At 35.9% G+C, this 17953-nt stretch overlaps 1 protein-coding gene across 1 annotated transcript; it reads right to left on the reverse strand.

Annotated features, from left to right (window-relative positions):
- Positions 1-1956: 1956 nt before the first annotated feature.
- On the reverse strand, positions 1957-17120 carry LOC141556475 (serine palmitoyltransferase small subunit A-like). The gene is made up of 2 exons (XM_074290623.1): positions 16050-17120; positions 1957-2677 (listed from the first exon to the last, which is right to left on the reverse strand). The coding sequence occupies exons 1-2, from the start codon at positions 16159-16161 to the stop codon at positions 2574-2576; spliced, it is 216 nt and encodes a 71-aa protein (XP_074146724.1). The 5' UTR covers positions 16162-17120; the 3' UTR covers positions 1957-2573.
- Between the last annotated feature and the right edge of the window lie 833 nt (positions 17121-17953).

Here is a 17953-nt window from a genome sequence, read left to right on the forward strand (position 1 = left end):
TGATGAACTTCAGATTAAATATTATTATTTTATACTGAGCATGTATAGAGCATGTATAAGTCAAATGCTTTGTGGGCTTGTTTTATTAAAAGATGATTTTTTAAAAGCATGGAGAAAAAGTAGATATATTAGTATTTCAAAAATATGTTAAGTGCATTGTTGGCATCTAATATATATGTATTTCATCACAAGTCTAGTAAATCAAGAAATATTTAAGCAATAAAGAGGCAGTGTTAGATGGTGGATCGACTGTCATTCTGACAATGCTGTGTTACCACGGGCAAGTCATTTACTTTCTAGTGCCCTAGGTGATTCATATGAGTTGCTGATGGGCATGGACCTCTGTTATAGCTTAAAGACCTGCTAGGCTACTGAGAAGTACCCCATCCAGTGTCACTTAACTGGACAGGACCAGCATGTCAGTCAGAAACTGAATCTAGATTTTTCTTGATGTAGACTCCATCTCTCATTCCACCATGCCAGAATGCCATCTAATAAAGAGTTAACTATAAATTATTTGTGTCATAGATCCTTTGGACAGCCTGCTGAAGCCTAGGCTTTTTTTATATTCGTAATTGAAGGAAATGTCAAATTCTGGTTAGAGCCTAGTGAAAATAAGTTTTCCCCATCAGAGTTCATGGAACAGTTGTAGATAGTCTTTTCTAGCCCCATTATATTATAAGTAGCAAACTCCTCTCCATATTCTTTTTTAAACACTTTAAAGTTTACAAAGGTCTTTTACTCTGGAGTTGAGGAAAAGTATTATTCTAATTAGTCATTTTAGGATGAAGACATTTAGGTTCAGAGAAGTTTAGCAACGTGTCCATTTCCATACAACTAATATGATTCTTACAGAATGCTTTCTTATGTTTTTCTGACTATACCTCAGATTTCCTGGTCTACCCCAAATATGGGATTAGAAACCTTTAACAAGTCACTTAATTACATTTTAAGCTATACAATGAGGAAATTGAGTAGTCTATCTCTGAATAGGGCCCTTCCAGCTTTTAATTCTGTGATCCAAAGTAAATATTTCATAATGAATAAAAACTAAACTTACATATAAGTTCACTTAAAATATTCCCAGTTCATCTTGTTATTATCAACATGCAACTGTAAATGTACTCCCAAAATACTAGTTTGAGAATCAGAATCCTAGTGTTTTAATGCAGGCTCTGCTATCTTATTGATTGAATGACCATGGGGAAATCATTTAGCTCTTGCTTCATCTGTAAAATGAATTGAATGATATTTCAAATTATGTGAAATTGGCCTTTTTGTCTTTGCACATAAGTACCTGACACATTAAAATCATTGCTTAATAAATACCTATTGATGGCTGAATTACTTCTTTTTTTCTGCTGAAGCAATTGGGGTTGAGTGACTTGCCCAGGGTTACACAGTGACTTGCCCAGGGTTACACAGCTAAGAAGTGTTAAGTTTCTGAGGCCATATTTGAACTCAGGTCTTCCTGACTTCAGGGCTGATGCTCTATCCACTGTATCACCTAACTGCTCCCTTTACTTCTTAAAGTTAATTCTATAATGTGAGGAGACTGAAAATTAATCAGTTAAAATGATTCCTCTTTAGTAGCAATAAATATAAAGGAGAAAAAAAATATAGCATAAGATTAAAGTTAAGATTAATTTAAAACATTTTAGAAATATAATTTTTTTTACAACACATGTAACATACACATACATCACAAAGTGTGAAATGCTTTCTTTTTTTTTTTTTTAACAAGTTTGTAAAGCTTCTTGGATTATAGTTTTGCTAATTATGCACTCTGAACAGTAATATGCTCTTTTTTTTTTTTTTAAGTGCCAAAGACAACACTGAAATTAAATTTTATAGGATTACAATGTTTAGCAATATCATTTAGGATGATCTTTACTACTTTAATAAAAGTACTACATGATTTCAGCATTCCATAAATAATGATTTTAACTAAGTTAATTACTTTTCCAAACTTTTATTAAGTTAGGTATTCTAGAAGGGATCTTTGCTCTTCTACTATTAAGGGGAGAAAGAATTTTTAAAAATAGCACTAAAGCAAAATGAATGTTTTGTATTGAGCACAATCTAGACAGCAGAAACTAATCAAACTTACAAAGAAGTCTCTTAATTAGAATATTCTCATTTTATCTTGTCGTTACTTCTACAAAATTTTGGACTATAAATATATTCAGGTGGATTTTTGTGCCAGACAACTGCCGAAGCAAGAGGCCTAACTCATGATCTCAGATTAAAAAATAGAAGGCAATCAAAATTTACTCGATGTTACATTAAGAAAAGCTTTTACAAACAATAGTCAGTTTCAAAAGTTAAGAAAATACTGATATTTAGAATACAAAGAACCACAACGTCAAAATAGACAAAACTATTGCAGGAAGGGAATACTTGAATAATTAATATAACACATGAATCAGCATTACTTCCTTGTCCTAATAATATGAAATTTAGTCTTTATATTAATAACATGTCTAGAATCTGCTGAAGTCTCATTTTAACCAAGGGAGGTTGTTTCTTCCTTGCAATGAATCTCTGGTCTGTTGCTTCTTGAGCACACTGTATCACTGTACAATTTCAAAGTAATGTAATATTGCCAAGATATGTTGAGGCATGAAGATATATCCAGTGTATAATGCCATTCCAACGATGGAAATCAGCAAGGAATCTGAGTTGTAATTAAGGAAAACTATTAGATTATTTCTCTTAGTACAATCGAGAATTTTAACAAAGATAATTTAAAATATATAAAAGTGTGCAATGTAAAAAAGTAAACTCAAAATTTTAAAACAAGGAATGTTTTTTCTTTGTAAACTGCAGCATTTTATACTAAAATAATCACAAGTGGCAAAGCATCATAAACTAATACAGGATGTAATTTTAAGTAAAGCAATGTTACAAATTTAGACCATAAATACATCTTCAGTTTATGCTAAGTTACTTCTGTATGACAGCAAATTTGTAATACCACTACCTGTAAAGAACTAAAAATGAATATCACACTGAGGGCCACCATGAAGAATTGTAAAGTGAATGTGAGCATAATGCAAAATATAGCCAACTAGAACAAGAGTAAGGCATGTTATCAATAAATTGGAAGAGAAGATAGGGTAGGCAATAGAAAGATGGCAAATAGTTAGCAAGAACAATCTCATGATGTTAGGAGAAATGAAGGAAGGCCTTCAGTAAAATAGGTAGTCTCTCTGTGGTGAACTTTAGGGAGAACATGAATAAATAAAAAATAATTGAGCAAAAACTGAGTAAAAATCTGCCCTAATCAAATCTACCCCCAACAAACTAATTAAATCTATACAAAACTGAACTACTGATAATTTTTTAATTATCATTTTATTTGTTATTTTATTATCTCTTTCCTGGGTGATATGATAAAAGTGAATCAGGGAGTACCTCAGGGACATAATTTAAGGATTATAAATCAATAACTAGAAAAGACTAGATAGCCCAAACATCTCAATTTTCAGATTTGCAAATTTAAATAACATATTCAGAGCCTTTAAATAAATGAACCTGAAAATTGCTTTGTAGCTGGTGTCCTTTTTAATACTATGTATTTATTTTATATACGTATGTATTTATTAAAGCCTTTTATTTTCAAAACATATGTATGGATAATTTTTCCCCTTCCCCTAAATGGCAAGTAATCCAATATATGTTAAACATGTTAAAATATGTTAATATATTGGATTTAACATATATTTTAACATATTTAACATGTATTGGACTACCTGCCATCTAGGGGGTTTGCAAATAAAAATCTTTAATTAAAAAAAAAGTTAAATTGATTATATGTGTATATACTTATACAATTATCATGCTGCACAAGAAACAAATCACATCAAAAAGGAAAAAAAAAATGAGAACAAAATTAAGCAAACAACAACAAAAAGAATGAAAATGCTAGGTTGTAATCCATACTCTGCTCCCATTTTTGAACATGTGGGTCCCTTTCCCTCCTTTATGATCTCTTTAGGTATATGTCCAGTAGAAACATTGCTGGATCAAAGGATATGCAGAGTTTGATAGCTCTTTGAACATAGTTCCAAACTGCTCTCCAGAATGGTTGAATCAGTTCACAATTCCACCAACAGTGTATTGGTGTCTCAGTTCTTCCCTCTTTCTTATACCTTTCCCACTGTACTTCTGTTGTCCATCCTATTACTTAGCCTCCCCCTTTCCTCTCCTACTTCCCTATAGGATGAGACAAGCTTCTCTTGAAGCTAAATGTGTCTGATATTCTCTCTGGGCCAAATCTGATGAGAGTTAAGATTCACATAATGCTCACCCCCCTTTCTTCTTTCCCTCAATTATAATAGGTCTTTTTGCCTCTTCATGAGAAGTAATTTACCCCATTTTCATTTCATGTAACTCTTCTTCCAGTAAGTTTCCTCCCTCTAGTTTCTTTTTTATATCATCATAACAAAATCAAATTATGCCTGCACCCAAAACAGAGATACAGATCTCAAGAATTAAACATATCATCTTCCCATATAGGGATATAAGTTTTTTAATTTTTAAAGAAAAGGTTTTTTTTCTTTTCTTTTTACCTTTTTTATGCTTCTCTTGAGTTCTGTTTTTGAAGATCAAATTTTCTATTCAGCTCTGTTCTTTTCATCAAAAATGAACAAAATTCCCTGAAAAATAATGCTCACTTTTGCTGGCTAGTTAATTCTTGGCTGCAATCCAAGTTCTTTTGCCTTTCAGAATATCTGATTCCATGCCCTTTAATATTTTAAAGTGGAAGCTGCTAGGTCCTGGGTAATCCTGATTGTGGCTCCTCGATATTTGAATTGTTTCTTTCTGGCTGCTTGCAATATTTTCTCCTTGATTCGATAATTCTAGAATTTAGCTACCATGTTCCTTGGAGTTTTCATTTTGGGATCTCTTTCAGGAGGTGGGTGAATTCTTTCAATGGCTGGTTCTAGAACATCAGGGCAGTTTTCTTTGATGATTTCCTGAAAGATGATGTCTAGGCTCTTTTTTTCTTTCTATCATGGTTTTCAGGAAGTTCAATAATTCTTATAATGACTCTCCTAGACCTACTAGGACAGGTCAGTTGTTTTTCCAATGAGGTATTTTACATTTTCTTCTATTTATTTTTAAAAAATTTTTTGGGTTTTATTTGACTGATTCTTGAAGTCTCATTGGGTCATTCACTTCCACATGTTCAATTCTAATTTTTAGTGAATTATTTTCTTCAGTTAGCTTTTTTTAAAATCTCCTTTTGTATTTGGCCAACTTAACTTTTAAATGAGGTGTCTTGTTCATTGCATTTTTTCCATTTCACAAATTCTGTTTTTCAGTGAATTGGTTTCTTTTTCATACTTTTTTGGACTGAGTTATTATATGCTTTTCCCATTTTATCAAATGTATTTTTTTAACGAGTTTTCTTTAGATAATTTGATTTTCCTTTTCCAAACTGTCTTGCAAAGTTCTCATTTCAAAAACTTGAAACCAATGTCCCCTGAGTATGTGCCTCTTCTATGAATGGACTTCAGGAGAGGAGGAAGGTTTAACAGCTAAAAGTTGGCTTAAGGATGCTTGTTCTGGTGGACTATAAGGAGGAGTTTTAAGAATAGGGAGCTGGAGGATCAAAACCAGGGGTGACATGCAGCAACCCCAGCAGCTAGATCCACAACCCTATTTCCAAGAAAGTTCAACCCATCTATAAACCAGGTAAATACCATTTGGGTTGTCAAGAGGAATGTCCCTTACGTTAGGTTGGCTGGAGTAGACAAAACCTAAAGCTTGTTCACAATTATGAATGATGTCTCCAACTGGGTGGTGTCAGGGAGCAGGGTGGCAGGATTAAGAGTGTGACACCGGGAGAGTCAGATCAGGTAGGAGAGCCTGATATCTAGAAAGCCTCTCACCAGCAAACCACTGATGCCCTTTGGCTTCTAAAATGCTCTGAATCTGGTAGAGGGTAAAACCTCTATTGGCTGTCCCAAGGTTAGTTTTGAGGCTTCTTCAATTAAAAGAGCCGTGGCAGCCACTGCTCTAAGGCAGGAGGGCCACCCAGTTTCTTTGAGAAATAGGGGACTGGTCTGGGATTGCCCAGGGTATGGCCCTGCCTTTTAGGACTATAGATCAAGATAAGAATGCAGTTAAGTGACTCCAAAAGTTTGTGCTTAAGAAATATCTCAATCCTGGCTAAGGCTGAAGTGGAGAAATCTATTTTCTCCCAGATGTCAGAGGAAATATGGGAAAGCTTTGAAAGCCACACAAAAAAGATCATCTGGAGGTCTGAGAAGAGAAAATTGGGTCTCCAATTTCATCATTAAATCAGTTATAGGTCAGTAAGCAAAGAAGATAGAGAAGGAATAGTTAAACAAAATGAAAAAAATAGAAGTGTGACATTTCAAAAGTCTAGAGGCCAGAGAATCCAGAAAAAGAGGGATGTTAAATGTCAAATGCAGCAAACAATCTGAGAAGAATGGACACAGAGAAAAGAATCTGGTTTGGCAATTAAGAGACTACCTTTGAAAAAAGATGTTTCAGTTGAATATCTGAAGCTAGAATGCAAGAGATTAAGGAGTAGCTGAGAAAAGAAAACCAGAAACCTAGCTTTTTCTAGGATTTGACTGAGAAAGGATAAAGATGTAAAATAATAGTTTGAGGGCATGATAGATCTAGAAAAGGTTTTTTAAGGTGAGGGAGAGTTGGCCTTAGGGGAAGGATAGTAGACAGTGAAAAATGGGAATCTAGGAAAGAAAATTATTTAAGTTATATTCTACTGGAATTCATGGTAAATGTCTTCTATATTCACAGTAAATTCAACAGGGAAGGAAAAGAGAGAAGGCGTAAGGAGAAAAAATATTTTGGGGTAATTTCTATGAGGAAAAATCAGAAAGGAAGGAGAGATGATCATGATGAAGATAAAGATAACAATGACATAGCTAAAATTTAAATAATGCCTCTTTGTGTTGAGCACTTTAATCAACACAACTAATATCTCATTTGATCCCCACAATATTATCATCTCTTGGATGATATGTACTATTATTGTTCCCAGTTTATTATGGAGAAAACTGGGGCAAATAGAGATTAAATGTCTTGGCCAAAATCATAAGCCAGTAAATGTTTGAGGCTAGATTTAAATTCAGGTATTTTTGCCTTTAGGCCCAGTGCTCTATATACCAAGACACTATAGACAAGTGGTCAATCTGCCCTGTGAAAGAAAGGATTTCCTTATCAAGGATTCCCTGTACCTCTGAAATCACTGGCCCAGAGATATGAACATATGAATTGTTTCCATGTTTTCTTAATATAACTAATTTGATTAAAAACAATAAGAAGCTATATCATTATATCAGAGAAATTATGTCTGAGGAGATAGACTGCTGGCCACTTAAGTGTTCTTGGCTACTTTTTATTGGTGAATGAAATTTCCTATACCAAAGACATCACAGGCCTAGTTATCATATTAGATACAGAAGACTTTTGATAAAATAAAACTTATTTGTGCTGAAATCATTAAATGGCAAAAAAGCAGAAATTTTCTTTGATCTGAATGGTTTGATTTGAAACCAAAGGCCAGCATTATGTAATGTAGTAATGGCTTTTCCATTTTAAAAAGGAGCAAAGAAAGGATATTGATACCTGACAGTCCTAAAAATGCCATTAAGGAAAAAAATTTAAACTTGTGGTTGCATATGCTTGTCATTCCAGCTCCTGAGAAGGCAGAAGTATTTCTCTTGAGTCCAAGTTCTTAGTTGTAGTGGGCTTCTTTGCCATTTAATGATTTCAGCACAAATGAGTAGTGGACAAGCCCCAAGGAATAATAGGGAAGAGGCCAACAAGTTATTTAGAAAGAAGGCACCTAAGTGGCACAGTGCCTAAAAGCTCTAGCCTTGAGGACCTAAGTTCAAATCTGACCTAAGACACTTAACATTTCCTAACTGTGTGACTCTGGGCAAGTCACTTAACCCCAACTGCCTCAGAAAAAAAAAAAAAAAAAAAAAAAAGAGGGCCCCAAACAGCCTTGTTGGCAAGAGGCAGATCAAAGAACCTATGTAATGAGGCCTATTAAATAGCCCATGTTTTTTCAGAGATAAGGAAGCCCAGTCCTAAAAATTAGTGAATTGAATAGACATTAGCAAATTAATTATTTCTATTCATTGATGAAATTCTGGCTCATCTAGAATATGCAGAAAATTTAACAACAAAAATGGAAGTAGTAGTTTTCATAAATACTAGGATATGTAAATTTTTTTTTTAATCTAGCTCTGTGATTTCATTGGTATAAGGAAATCCTTCCACCCATTTACATAGGTAACTCATGTATAATTTATAACTTAAAGTGAGTTCCCTAAACAGTTAATTGACAACAAATTCAATAATGAAATATTTTGATACAACATCAAGACATAAATAGACTCTCAATGAAGATAAATATAAAATTATGGTTCATTAAAAAGTCAATAAGGAGACATATAATGGAGTTAGTCAATAACTTGCACAGAAGCAGCAAGATAAATAGATGTACTGATATCTAGTAGGAGACCTAGAAGGATGCATATATCTTGATCCAATCTTGCTTCTCATGCTTACTACTTTTGGGCGTCTCTTAATTTTAATTTCAACTGTAAAATAAGGGGGTTAGACTAAAAAACATCTGAGATACTTTCTAGATCTAAATTTAATGATCCTAAATTGCCTGCAGAAAATTTATGGTAGGATATGGCCAAGAATGGCACAGAATGAGTTACAATTTCTAACAATGAAGGGAGTACTAACACAGATCTACAGGAATCCACAGATCCACTAAGTACAGACATGAAGGAGAAATAAAATAAAGGGGGAAATGATTAATAAACATGGTTATGATAAGGGGAGCCTTAAAACTCTCACTCTCTTTCTCGGACATTGGGGGGAATGCTTAAGCCCTTATTATTCACCTCTCTGTCAAGATTTTTTTTTTTTTGCTAGAAACTTTCTCTGCCAGATTTTTACTTCTCTGTTGGGACCTGCCACTAAGAAAGTCAGCCTGCAAAAGTTAACTTCTCAGTTCTAATAATAAATTACTTTTGCCACTTTAACTTTTTAGGTTTGTAAATTCATTTAGGAAGGACTTGTATAAAGGGCTAGAACTGAGCAATGCACTTGGATAATAAAGCACATGAGACTAATTGCCAATTGGACAATTCCCTATTAACTTGTTTGAAGGTTGACCCTCCCCAGCTGTTCTGGGCTGACTTGATTGGTGGGACAAAGAAGGGGAAGTGATGTGTGGGAGGAGTAGGAGGAGGAAAAGGAAATTGAGACTGGGACGCTGAGTCAGTCTCTCCTGGCGTTTGAGGGAGGAAGGTGTGTGTGTGAGATTGCTAGGCCTAATTCCCTGACCTTGACCGTAAAAGATCAAGAATAAAGACGTTTAGTGATCCTGACTCCGGCTGATTTCTGGGAAGACAGAGTTCCAGCAGACTTGCACTGTGTCTTATCATTTTTGGCCCCCTGACTGGGAACTGAGGGGATCCAAACCTTATCATTTTTTGGCTCCCTGACTGGGAATTGAGGTGAACCGAACCTCATCAGTTATATAGAACCATATAGTACATATTTTTGTGCACTTCTACTATATGAAATTATGTCAGTATTTCCTAAATTTATGAACAATTCCAATCCAAATACCAATTCATGTTATAAAATAAAAGCACATAAAGTTAAGTATATTGAGGGAAATTATTAAAAAAGGTTACAAAAGCCAATTATATAAGTTATATTGTAGTAAAATAGCCTCAATAATGGGAATGTCTCCTTCTCTGATTGGCTGTGTGTATGACCTTACAGACTCTACTTAAGCCTGGTACAGCAAGAAGTCAGCCTCTTTGTCCTGGGGAAACTGAGAGGATGGATAGCTGAGAGGTAAGGAGCCAGGTAGTGAGCCTGTGGATCTCTCCCAGACCTGGTGTCCACAAGAGAGTTAATAGGTCAGGGCAATATATGAGCAAATATAATAAAAAAACTTTAAGTTTACACATGGCTGTCCTTGAGTGTGCTATCGGTTATTAAACTACGGTTTGAGAAATCATAGCTAGAGACCACTGAAGATCTCAGAAGAGGTAAGCTGGGTTAAAGTTAGTTTATACCACAAAGGGCAATGACCAGAGAATTCTCTGAAGCCCTGGGAATTAGGAGAGACTGGCAATGGAAAGAGCTGCAGAGTAACACTAGGGCATTTACAAATGAAGTGACTGCCCAAGGTTAAGTATTTTGCCCTTTCAGTTATCTAGTTTTAGGTTTAAAATAGAAAAACAGATCCACTGGAAAGATGAACTAGAAATAAGGTTACATAATAGTGTTTGATAGATTCAATGCCACAAAAAAAAAGGAAGAAGGAAATTGACAGGTTTTTTTTTTTTTGTTGTTGTTTTTTAAATAGGGGAAGGACTGGCTAAACATAAGAATTAAATCATCTCACATCATGCACTAAATTTAAAGTTCCAAATAGCTCAATCATCTAAAAATTTTTTTTAACATTCTAGAAAGTCAGAAATATAAAATTATATGATAATTGTGAAGTAAAAAGTTACTAATTCAATAACCAGGAAATAAAATAATTTTAAAAGTTTAAAAATAAATTTTTTTTTTTTTTTTTGGAATAAGCAATTCTAGTAGGGTGGAGCCAAGATAGAAGAACAAACCACACTCTCTCAACATTTCCCTCTAACCAACTTTAAAATAATGTATGTATGTATGACCTCATCCTGTAGGACAAAGTGTATTGATTTGACCAGCAGGGGGGTATTCATTGAGGGATTTATGATTTTCATATTAACTAATATTTGTTGGAGCTCCCCCTATTTCCCAGGGACCTGAGAGTCATTCATCATACATCCTGCCATGCACATAATTCCTTTGTTTTAACTGCTAAATGCAAATCAAATTCTGCACACCTGTTCCTGCCATTCCAACTCTGATTCTATTTCCCCCTGAACAACTACATTCCACAAGACACCAAAATGCCTAAATTGTTCCAAGAAATGCCAACCATGAAAACTCCTACTCAAGATCTAAGAATGACCGTGTTGTGGTCCAATCCACTTGTAGTTTTTTATGTGTATAAATCTTGTCTTTGCCCCAGAGAGTCCTCCTCAGAGACTTAGATATAGACTACATAGGCAGAGGGCACAAGAATGAGTGAATTATGTTGGGATGATCTAAAAAAAAATTTAGGGGTAAGAAAGAGGGATGCACTGAGAGAAAGGAGAAGGGAAAAGCAGAATGGAGATTATCTTACATAAAAGAGACACACAGGGTAGAGCTTTAGAGTGAAGGAGGAAATGAAGTGGTGATGGGCAATGCTTGAATCTCATTCTCACTGCAACAGAATCAAAGAATCTACATACTCAGCTGTGTATAAAAATCTCTTTTATTCAACAGGATAATTAGGAGGAAAAAGGGATAAGAGAAAGAGGCAGATTAAGAAAGGCAGTGGTCAGACATAAACCAGACTTTTGGGGAGGAAAAATATAAAAAGGGAGAGAAGGATTAACAAAAGAAAATATGACAGAGGAAAATGCATAGCTACTAATAATAATTGAATATAAATGGGAATGTACTTATCCATAAAAATGGAAGCAGATAACCAAATGTATTCAAAATTCATTGATAGGTTGTTTATGAGAGACACTTGAAACAGAAAGACACACATAGAATTAAAAATGAGATGGAGTAGAATTTAATATACTTCAAGCTGAAATAAGAAAGCCAGAGACTAATTACAACTGATAAATTGTCAAAGCATATGAATATGGAGTTTTCAAAAGAAACCAAACCTTACTTATCAAAAATGACAAAAGCTAGACGAGATGACAGAAAATAAGTACACTAAATGAAGCAGTTGGTAGAGCTGTAAACAGATCCAACCATTCTGGAGAACAATTTGGAAGTATGCCCAAAGGGTTATAGAACTATGCATATTCTTTGACTACTCCTAGGTCTGTACCCCAGAGAACAGTGCACATGTACAAAAATTGTATAGTGTATAAAAACTTTATAGAAGTGTTTTTCTTTTTTGTAGTGGCACAAAAAGAAATTGGAAATTGAGGGAATGTCCATTAATTGGAAAAGGGCTAAACAAGTTGTGGCATGTGATTGTGATGGAAGACTCTTATGCTTTAAAAAATGTCGAGAAGGATGATTAGAGAAAAACATGGAAAGATCTATGTAAACTCATATAAAGTCAAGTGAATAGAACTAGGGGAACAATGTACAGTGATAGCAATTCATGTTTCTAAGAATAATCAACAATGACAGGAGCTCTGATCAAGACAATTCCAAAGGACTCATAAAAAGTCCTATCCAGCTCCAGAGAGCTTAGAAAATCTGAGTTTAGACTGAAGTACATATAACCAGTTCTCTCTTAGTAGGTGGACAATTCCACACACCTGCAAAACCCTACCCCTTAGAGGGCTCTCTGGCCTGGAATTAGGGTAGCTTCAGTGCCTGGACCAGCCTATTCCCTCAACTAGTGATTTCAGTAGTGCTACTGCTATTGCCCCACCTGAGCTGAAGCAGAAGCCAGAGCTCTAAGGGCTGGGGTCTGGAAGTAGGATTTGGACTTTCTGTATAGGTTTTTTTTTTTTTTTAAACAATTTTTCTTAATTTTGTTTTTTTGTAACATGGATAAAATATTTTGCATGACTTCACAAGTGATATCATACTGCTTGTATTTTCAATGGGTGAGGAAGGGAGAGAATTTTAAACTCAAAAATTTCAAAAATGAATGTTAAAAAAGGTTTTTATTAACATGTAATTGGAAAATATTAAAAAAAAAAAAACAAAAAAAAACCAACCAAACAAACAAAAAAAACAACCCAGAAACTTTTTCTCCTTCAGACTATCAGGACTCTTCTCCACCATTCAACACCAGGAACCCAGCCTCTTTAGGACTTCTACTTTTTGATACTAGAGTCTTCTCTTTTTATCCAGTTATATATATATCCTGTTTATACATAGCTATTTGCATGTGCCTACATACAAAAGAGTCTCCCCATTAGACTGTAAGATCTCTGAGGACAAAGACTGTTCTTTTCTTTCCTTTATACCTCAGACCTAAGTAGAGATGCTTGTTGACTAATTTAAAAGCCACTGCCCACTAAAAAAAAGGTTTAGTCTATGATATATATACACACAGACACACACATGAAATCTACCAACAGCCGTATGAAAAAAGGCTCCAAATCATCAATAGAGAATTTAAAACTAAAGAAATTCTGAGTCCTAACACATCCATCAGATTTACAAAGCTGACAAATTTTGGAGGTGGGGAAGGAAAAGAAGGTATGTACTTAGCCATTCTTAGCAACATAACAATCTAAGATGATCTAAAAGAACTCAAAATGAAAAATGTAATCCATCTAGTCTGAATACATATCAAAGCACCTTATTTCCTCTTTCTGCTTGAATTTCTCTACAAAATGACTAATAATATGGAAAAGTGTTTTACACAATTGCACATGATATAGTGATTGTTTCCCCTATATTAGCTTGCTTACTGTCTGAGGGAAAGGCAGGGGGAGGAAGGAACAGAATATGGTATTGTAACTTAATTTTTAAAAAAAGGCTAAAATTACTTGGAGAGGAAAATGAGACATTATTATTATTTTTGCTAAGGCAATTGGGGTTAAGTGACTTGCCCAGGGTCACATAGCTAGGAAGTATTAAGTGTCTGAGGCCAGATTTAAACTCAGGTCCTCCAGACTTCAGGACTGGTGCTCTATCCACTGCACCACCTAGCTGCCCCATGACATTATTTTTTTTTTAAAGGAAAAGAAATTATGTCTAACAATGTTTTGGGCTACTAAGATTTAGGAAGAATCAATCCCTTAGCTATTTCCCAGGGAATTTGTGATCCAAGAGTGGACAGAGAGGTATTGCACAGCAATGTAAGCATTCTCACTCCTGTTAATGCTCTTTTATCTCATAGCCTAAGCCTTGGACTAGTGTAGTTTTAGGCAACAGATTTTGGATATTTCAGGTGAGAACAGTGGGAACAAGACCCTAGTTCAAAGTCTTCTCAAAACACTTCTTTCATTGGGGACCAGTGTATCAAAAGCCTCAAGTACACAGGTCTCTCAATACAACACTACACTCTACAGCAATGAAGCGACAAATTATCTTTACTCTTAGACAAACCTAGATATTATCCAACCCCAGGGATTGTCAAATTTGGGGAAATTTTAGTAGTTCAATTTATTTGAAAAGCAAAGGAAGATGAAGAAAAGTAAATAAAGTAAATAAAGGAAAGGTAGGGATCACTTGATTGTAAAGTGCTACAAATGCCAAGGTAAGAAATTTTCAATTTCTTCCTATGAGAAATTTTTTTAGATTTGTGATCAGAGCAGTGACAAGGTTTGATCTGTGATTTAAGGTTACTTTGGAAGTTTTTGTGAAAGATAGATTAGAAGGGACAAGTAGACATATCAATTAGGAACCCAATTAGGAACTCTTTGAATTTCTAATTAAGTCTCAAAGCTCTAATACAGTTTTGAATTCATTGAAAATGTCTTTTCAATAATTCTGTAGTTATTCACTCCTATGAATGCAGTTATGTGCTGAAACATATCAACTAGTGATGAAACTAAAGTTTTCAGCAGTGCCTAAACACAGAATACACCAGAGAAACCAATCATTTAGTTGTTGATATTATCCTCAACCAATTAAAAGCTAACACACCTTTTAGATTCTTTTAGATTAGTCACTCAAATTACTCATGCTAACTACATGGTGCTGGGGCATAAATTTCAAAAAACTGCTTGTTTGAATTTCTAAGTAATAATATTTTCAAACCTCAAAATTCTATGACAGACATTTTAAATCAAGCTACCATAAATCATGTAACTCATAAAGAACTAGAAATCCTCCCTAGGAATTTGAATTGGAAATTTCACTTTCAAGTTAAGAGACTGAGAGCATTACTTTCCAAACCATTATCTTAAAAGAACCAAATTTGACCCATCACCTGAAATCTCTAAGATAACAAGGGATTTAGGAGTTCAGGTTATGGGAGGGTTAACAGAAAGGCCTAGGAATGTTAGTGACATTCTCCCTATAAGACTGATTTGGCATCAATGAAATTTTTTTTAAACCACTCCAATGACTCCATCACCACATAGTTTTAAATGAATTTAAATATTTTATATACAATAGTAATAAAACTATTTGTGCATTTTACTATAATCTTTTACAAGTTCCTTTTAAAAACTAAGCCACCGCCAGAAAAAACATATTGAAAACAATGGTAAATCAAAAAGAATCTTACTAAGGCAGGATACAAAATAACTATATGTAGGGTAGTCAAGAACATAAATCCTCTGGAAAAATCAACAAAAATAATCCCTTCAGTCAGGGCTGTGCAAGCCTTATTATTTGTTGCTAATTCTAATCCAAATATAACTAAGAATTCCTTTCTTTACCATTTATAAATAGTATACTGCAGAGTTAAACGTTAATGAATAAAGTCTGGGACTTAAAGCGGATCCCGCACAAAGGTAAATCTAAATGGTTTTTTTCTGGACCAACTATTTAGAAACTTGGGGAAAACGCTGATAAAGTGATTTATATGGTGTTGCTCACAAATCCCCCTCCCCTCTCTCTCGCTCGCAATCTCGGCCAGGACCTTCCAACCCCACCACACAAATCGAAACATCTTCACTTCCCTGGGCATTTTTCTCAGCGGTCATCCTCACTTGGCCACCTCTCCTCCCCCATCCCACTAGGATGCACGCCAGCGCGGACATGTCTCTCAACTCCCCCCTCTCCAGGCTCTCTTCCACAGGTACCATTAGAATTTTCCAGGCACTTAACAGGTCCACGCCCGCTTTCTAGTCTAGGTTTCTTCCTCAGACTAGCAGGAATTCTCTCAGCCATTCGGCACCGGGAGTCTGACCTCTTTAGGACTTCACTACGAGCCACAGTTACCTCCGCCCCTCCGCGAATCTGGCTCTTACCCCGCGCCCACCCGCCCACCTCCAAGCCCCTCACTGCCCTCCCCCGCAGCCAAATGAGCAGGATACTGAAGACAGTCCTCTCCCAGGGTTCCAGCATGTAGAGCGCGGTAACGAGCAGATACTGGTAATAGAACCAGGACATCTGTTGCCAGGCCCTTCCGAGCGTCATGCCAGCCATCAGAACTTCTACCGAGAGAGGAGTCTTCCGGGAGCCTCCTTCGCGGTCTACACCCACTTGCACTCAGCCCATTCAGCCCAACGAAACGTGGACGTCACCCCGCACGCCGAGCTTGGCGCGCGAGCTGACGCCAGCCGCGCGCTCCTCGTGGCTCCGGATTGGCCAGATTGCGGCGGTTGCGCTGCACCGCTCGTTCCTGCGCCGGCCGCTAAAGCTTCAGTCACTGAATTACTTCCAGCATTTGACCTGATTAAGCAACCCCACTAAGGGCTTCGTGGTTAGAGTGGAACATAATGGCAGAAAAACTTGTGGTGAAAAAATTTAGGAAGTGACTGAAGTCATGGTCAAGGATAACCACGGGAGAGAACGTGGGAATTCGCTTCTGAGATTTCCCTGTTAAATAGCAGGCTTTCTTCGAACTCTGCTGTAAATCCTAATCCTGCTCCTGCCACCGCAACAGAAGCACTGTGACCTGGAGTATACGATTATAATAATCCTCATGTCTGTTAAGTTAGTTTAGTAGTTTCTGGTCCTTCCAGATGCCTTTTAGGATTTTCTTGGCAAGATCCTGGAGTGGTTTACCAGTTCCTTCTACAGAAGGAAACTGAAGCCAACAAGATAAAGTAACTTGGCCAGGATCATATAGCATGTAGCACCTTACAGCCATTCTACCCATTGTACCTTGTACCTTGCTCCAAAGCATCTGCCTACTTTTTTTTTTTTTTTTAAGTTTTACATTTCTCTAAGTGAGGCCCAGATTATGGGAAGGGAAAAAGGGGAAGGATCATTTGTAGCTTCAAGCCCAACTATGCAGACTTGGCACGCGTATTCCTTTACTTATCCTCATAGGAACTTTCACTCCCCTAGGTATTCCCCCAGTTGCAAAATGAGCAAAACACAAAACAGTGTAATGTGGAAGCAAAAGACATGGAAAAGATAAAAAATATAAAAGACGTTGCCATGTACAATGAGTTCCTGTTTCTGTTCATTTCACTCAGCATCAGTTCATGTAAGTCTCTCTTTCTGAAATCATCCTCCTGATCATTTCTTATAGATCAATAATATTCCTTAACATTCATATGCCATAATTTATTCAGCCATTTGCCAACTGAGGGCATCCACTCAGTTTCCAGTTTCTTGCCACTATGAAAAGAGCTGCCACAAACATTTTGGCACATACAGGTCCCTTTCCCTTCTTTAAAATCTCTTTGGGATACAGGCCCAATAGAAACACTGCTGGGTCAAAGGGTAGGCACAGTTTGATAACTTTTTGAGCATAGTTCCAAACTGCTCTCCAGAATGGCTGGATTTGTTCACAGTTCTATCAACAGTGTATTAGTGTCCCACTTTTCCCACATCCCCAAAACAATAATTCTTAAGATAATCCTTTTTTGATCTATTTTCTAGATAAGTTTCCCCCAATTCTTTTTATTTTCTTATGCTGTTCTTCATGTCTCGTGAAGTCATTAGCTTCCATTTGCGCAATTATAATTTTTATGAAATTTTTGTTTTGGAGGCAGAGTAAAATATACATATTTTATATGTATATACCAACCTCTCCCCCAGACTGCTCCAAATTGCTTAAAATAATGAATCTAAACATATTTTAGAACATCAGGACACCAAAAACCACAAAGTAGAACATTTTTAAGCCAAAGACAACTTAGAAAATCTACATGAAAGGTCTGTGGCACCAAGGTGAGAGTCCAAAGTGCAGTCTTCATGCAGGCTGTGCCAGCACAACACAGTCCTGCCCTAGCCCCAGCATCTGCAAAGAAGGAACAGGGTCTAA

The sequence above is a fragment of the Sminthopsis crassicaudata genome, chromosome 2 (assembly GCF_048593235.1).
Source record: "Sminthopsis crassicaudata isolate SCR6 chromosome 2, ASM4859323v1, whole genome shotgun sequence".
Classification (NCBI taxonomy): domain Eukaryota; kingdom Metazoa; phylum Chordata; class Mammalia; order Dasyuromorphia; family Dasyuridae; genus Sminthopsis; species Sminthopsis crassicaudata.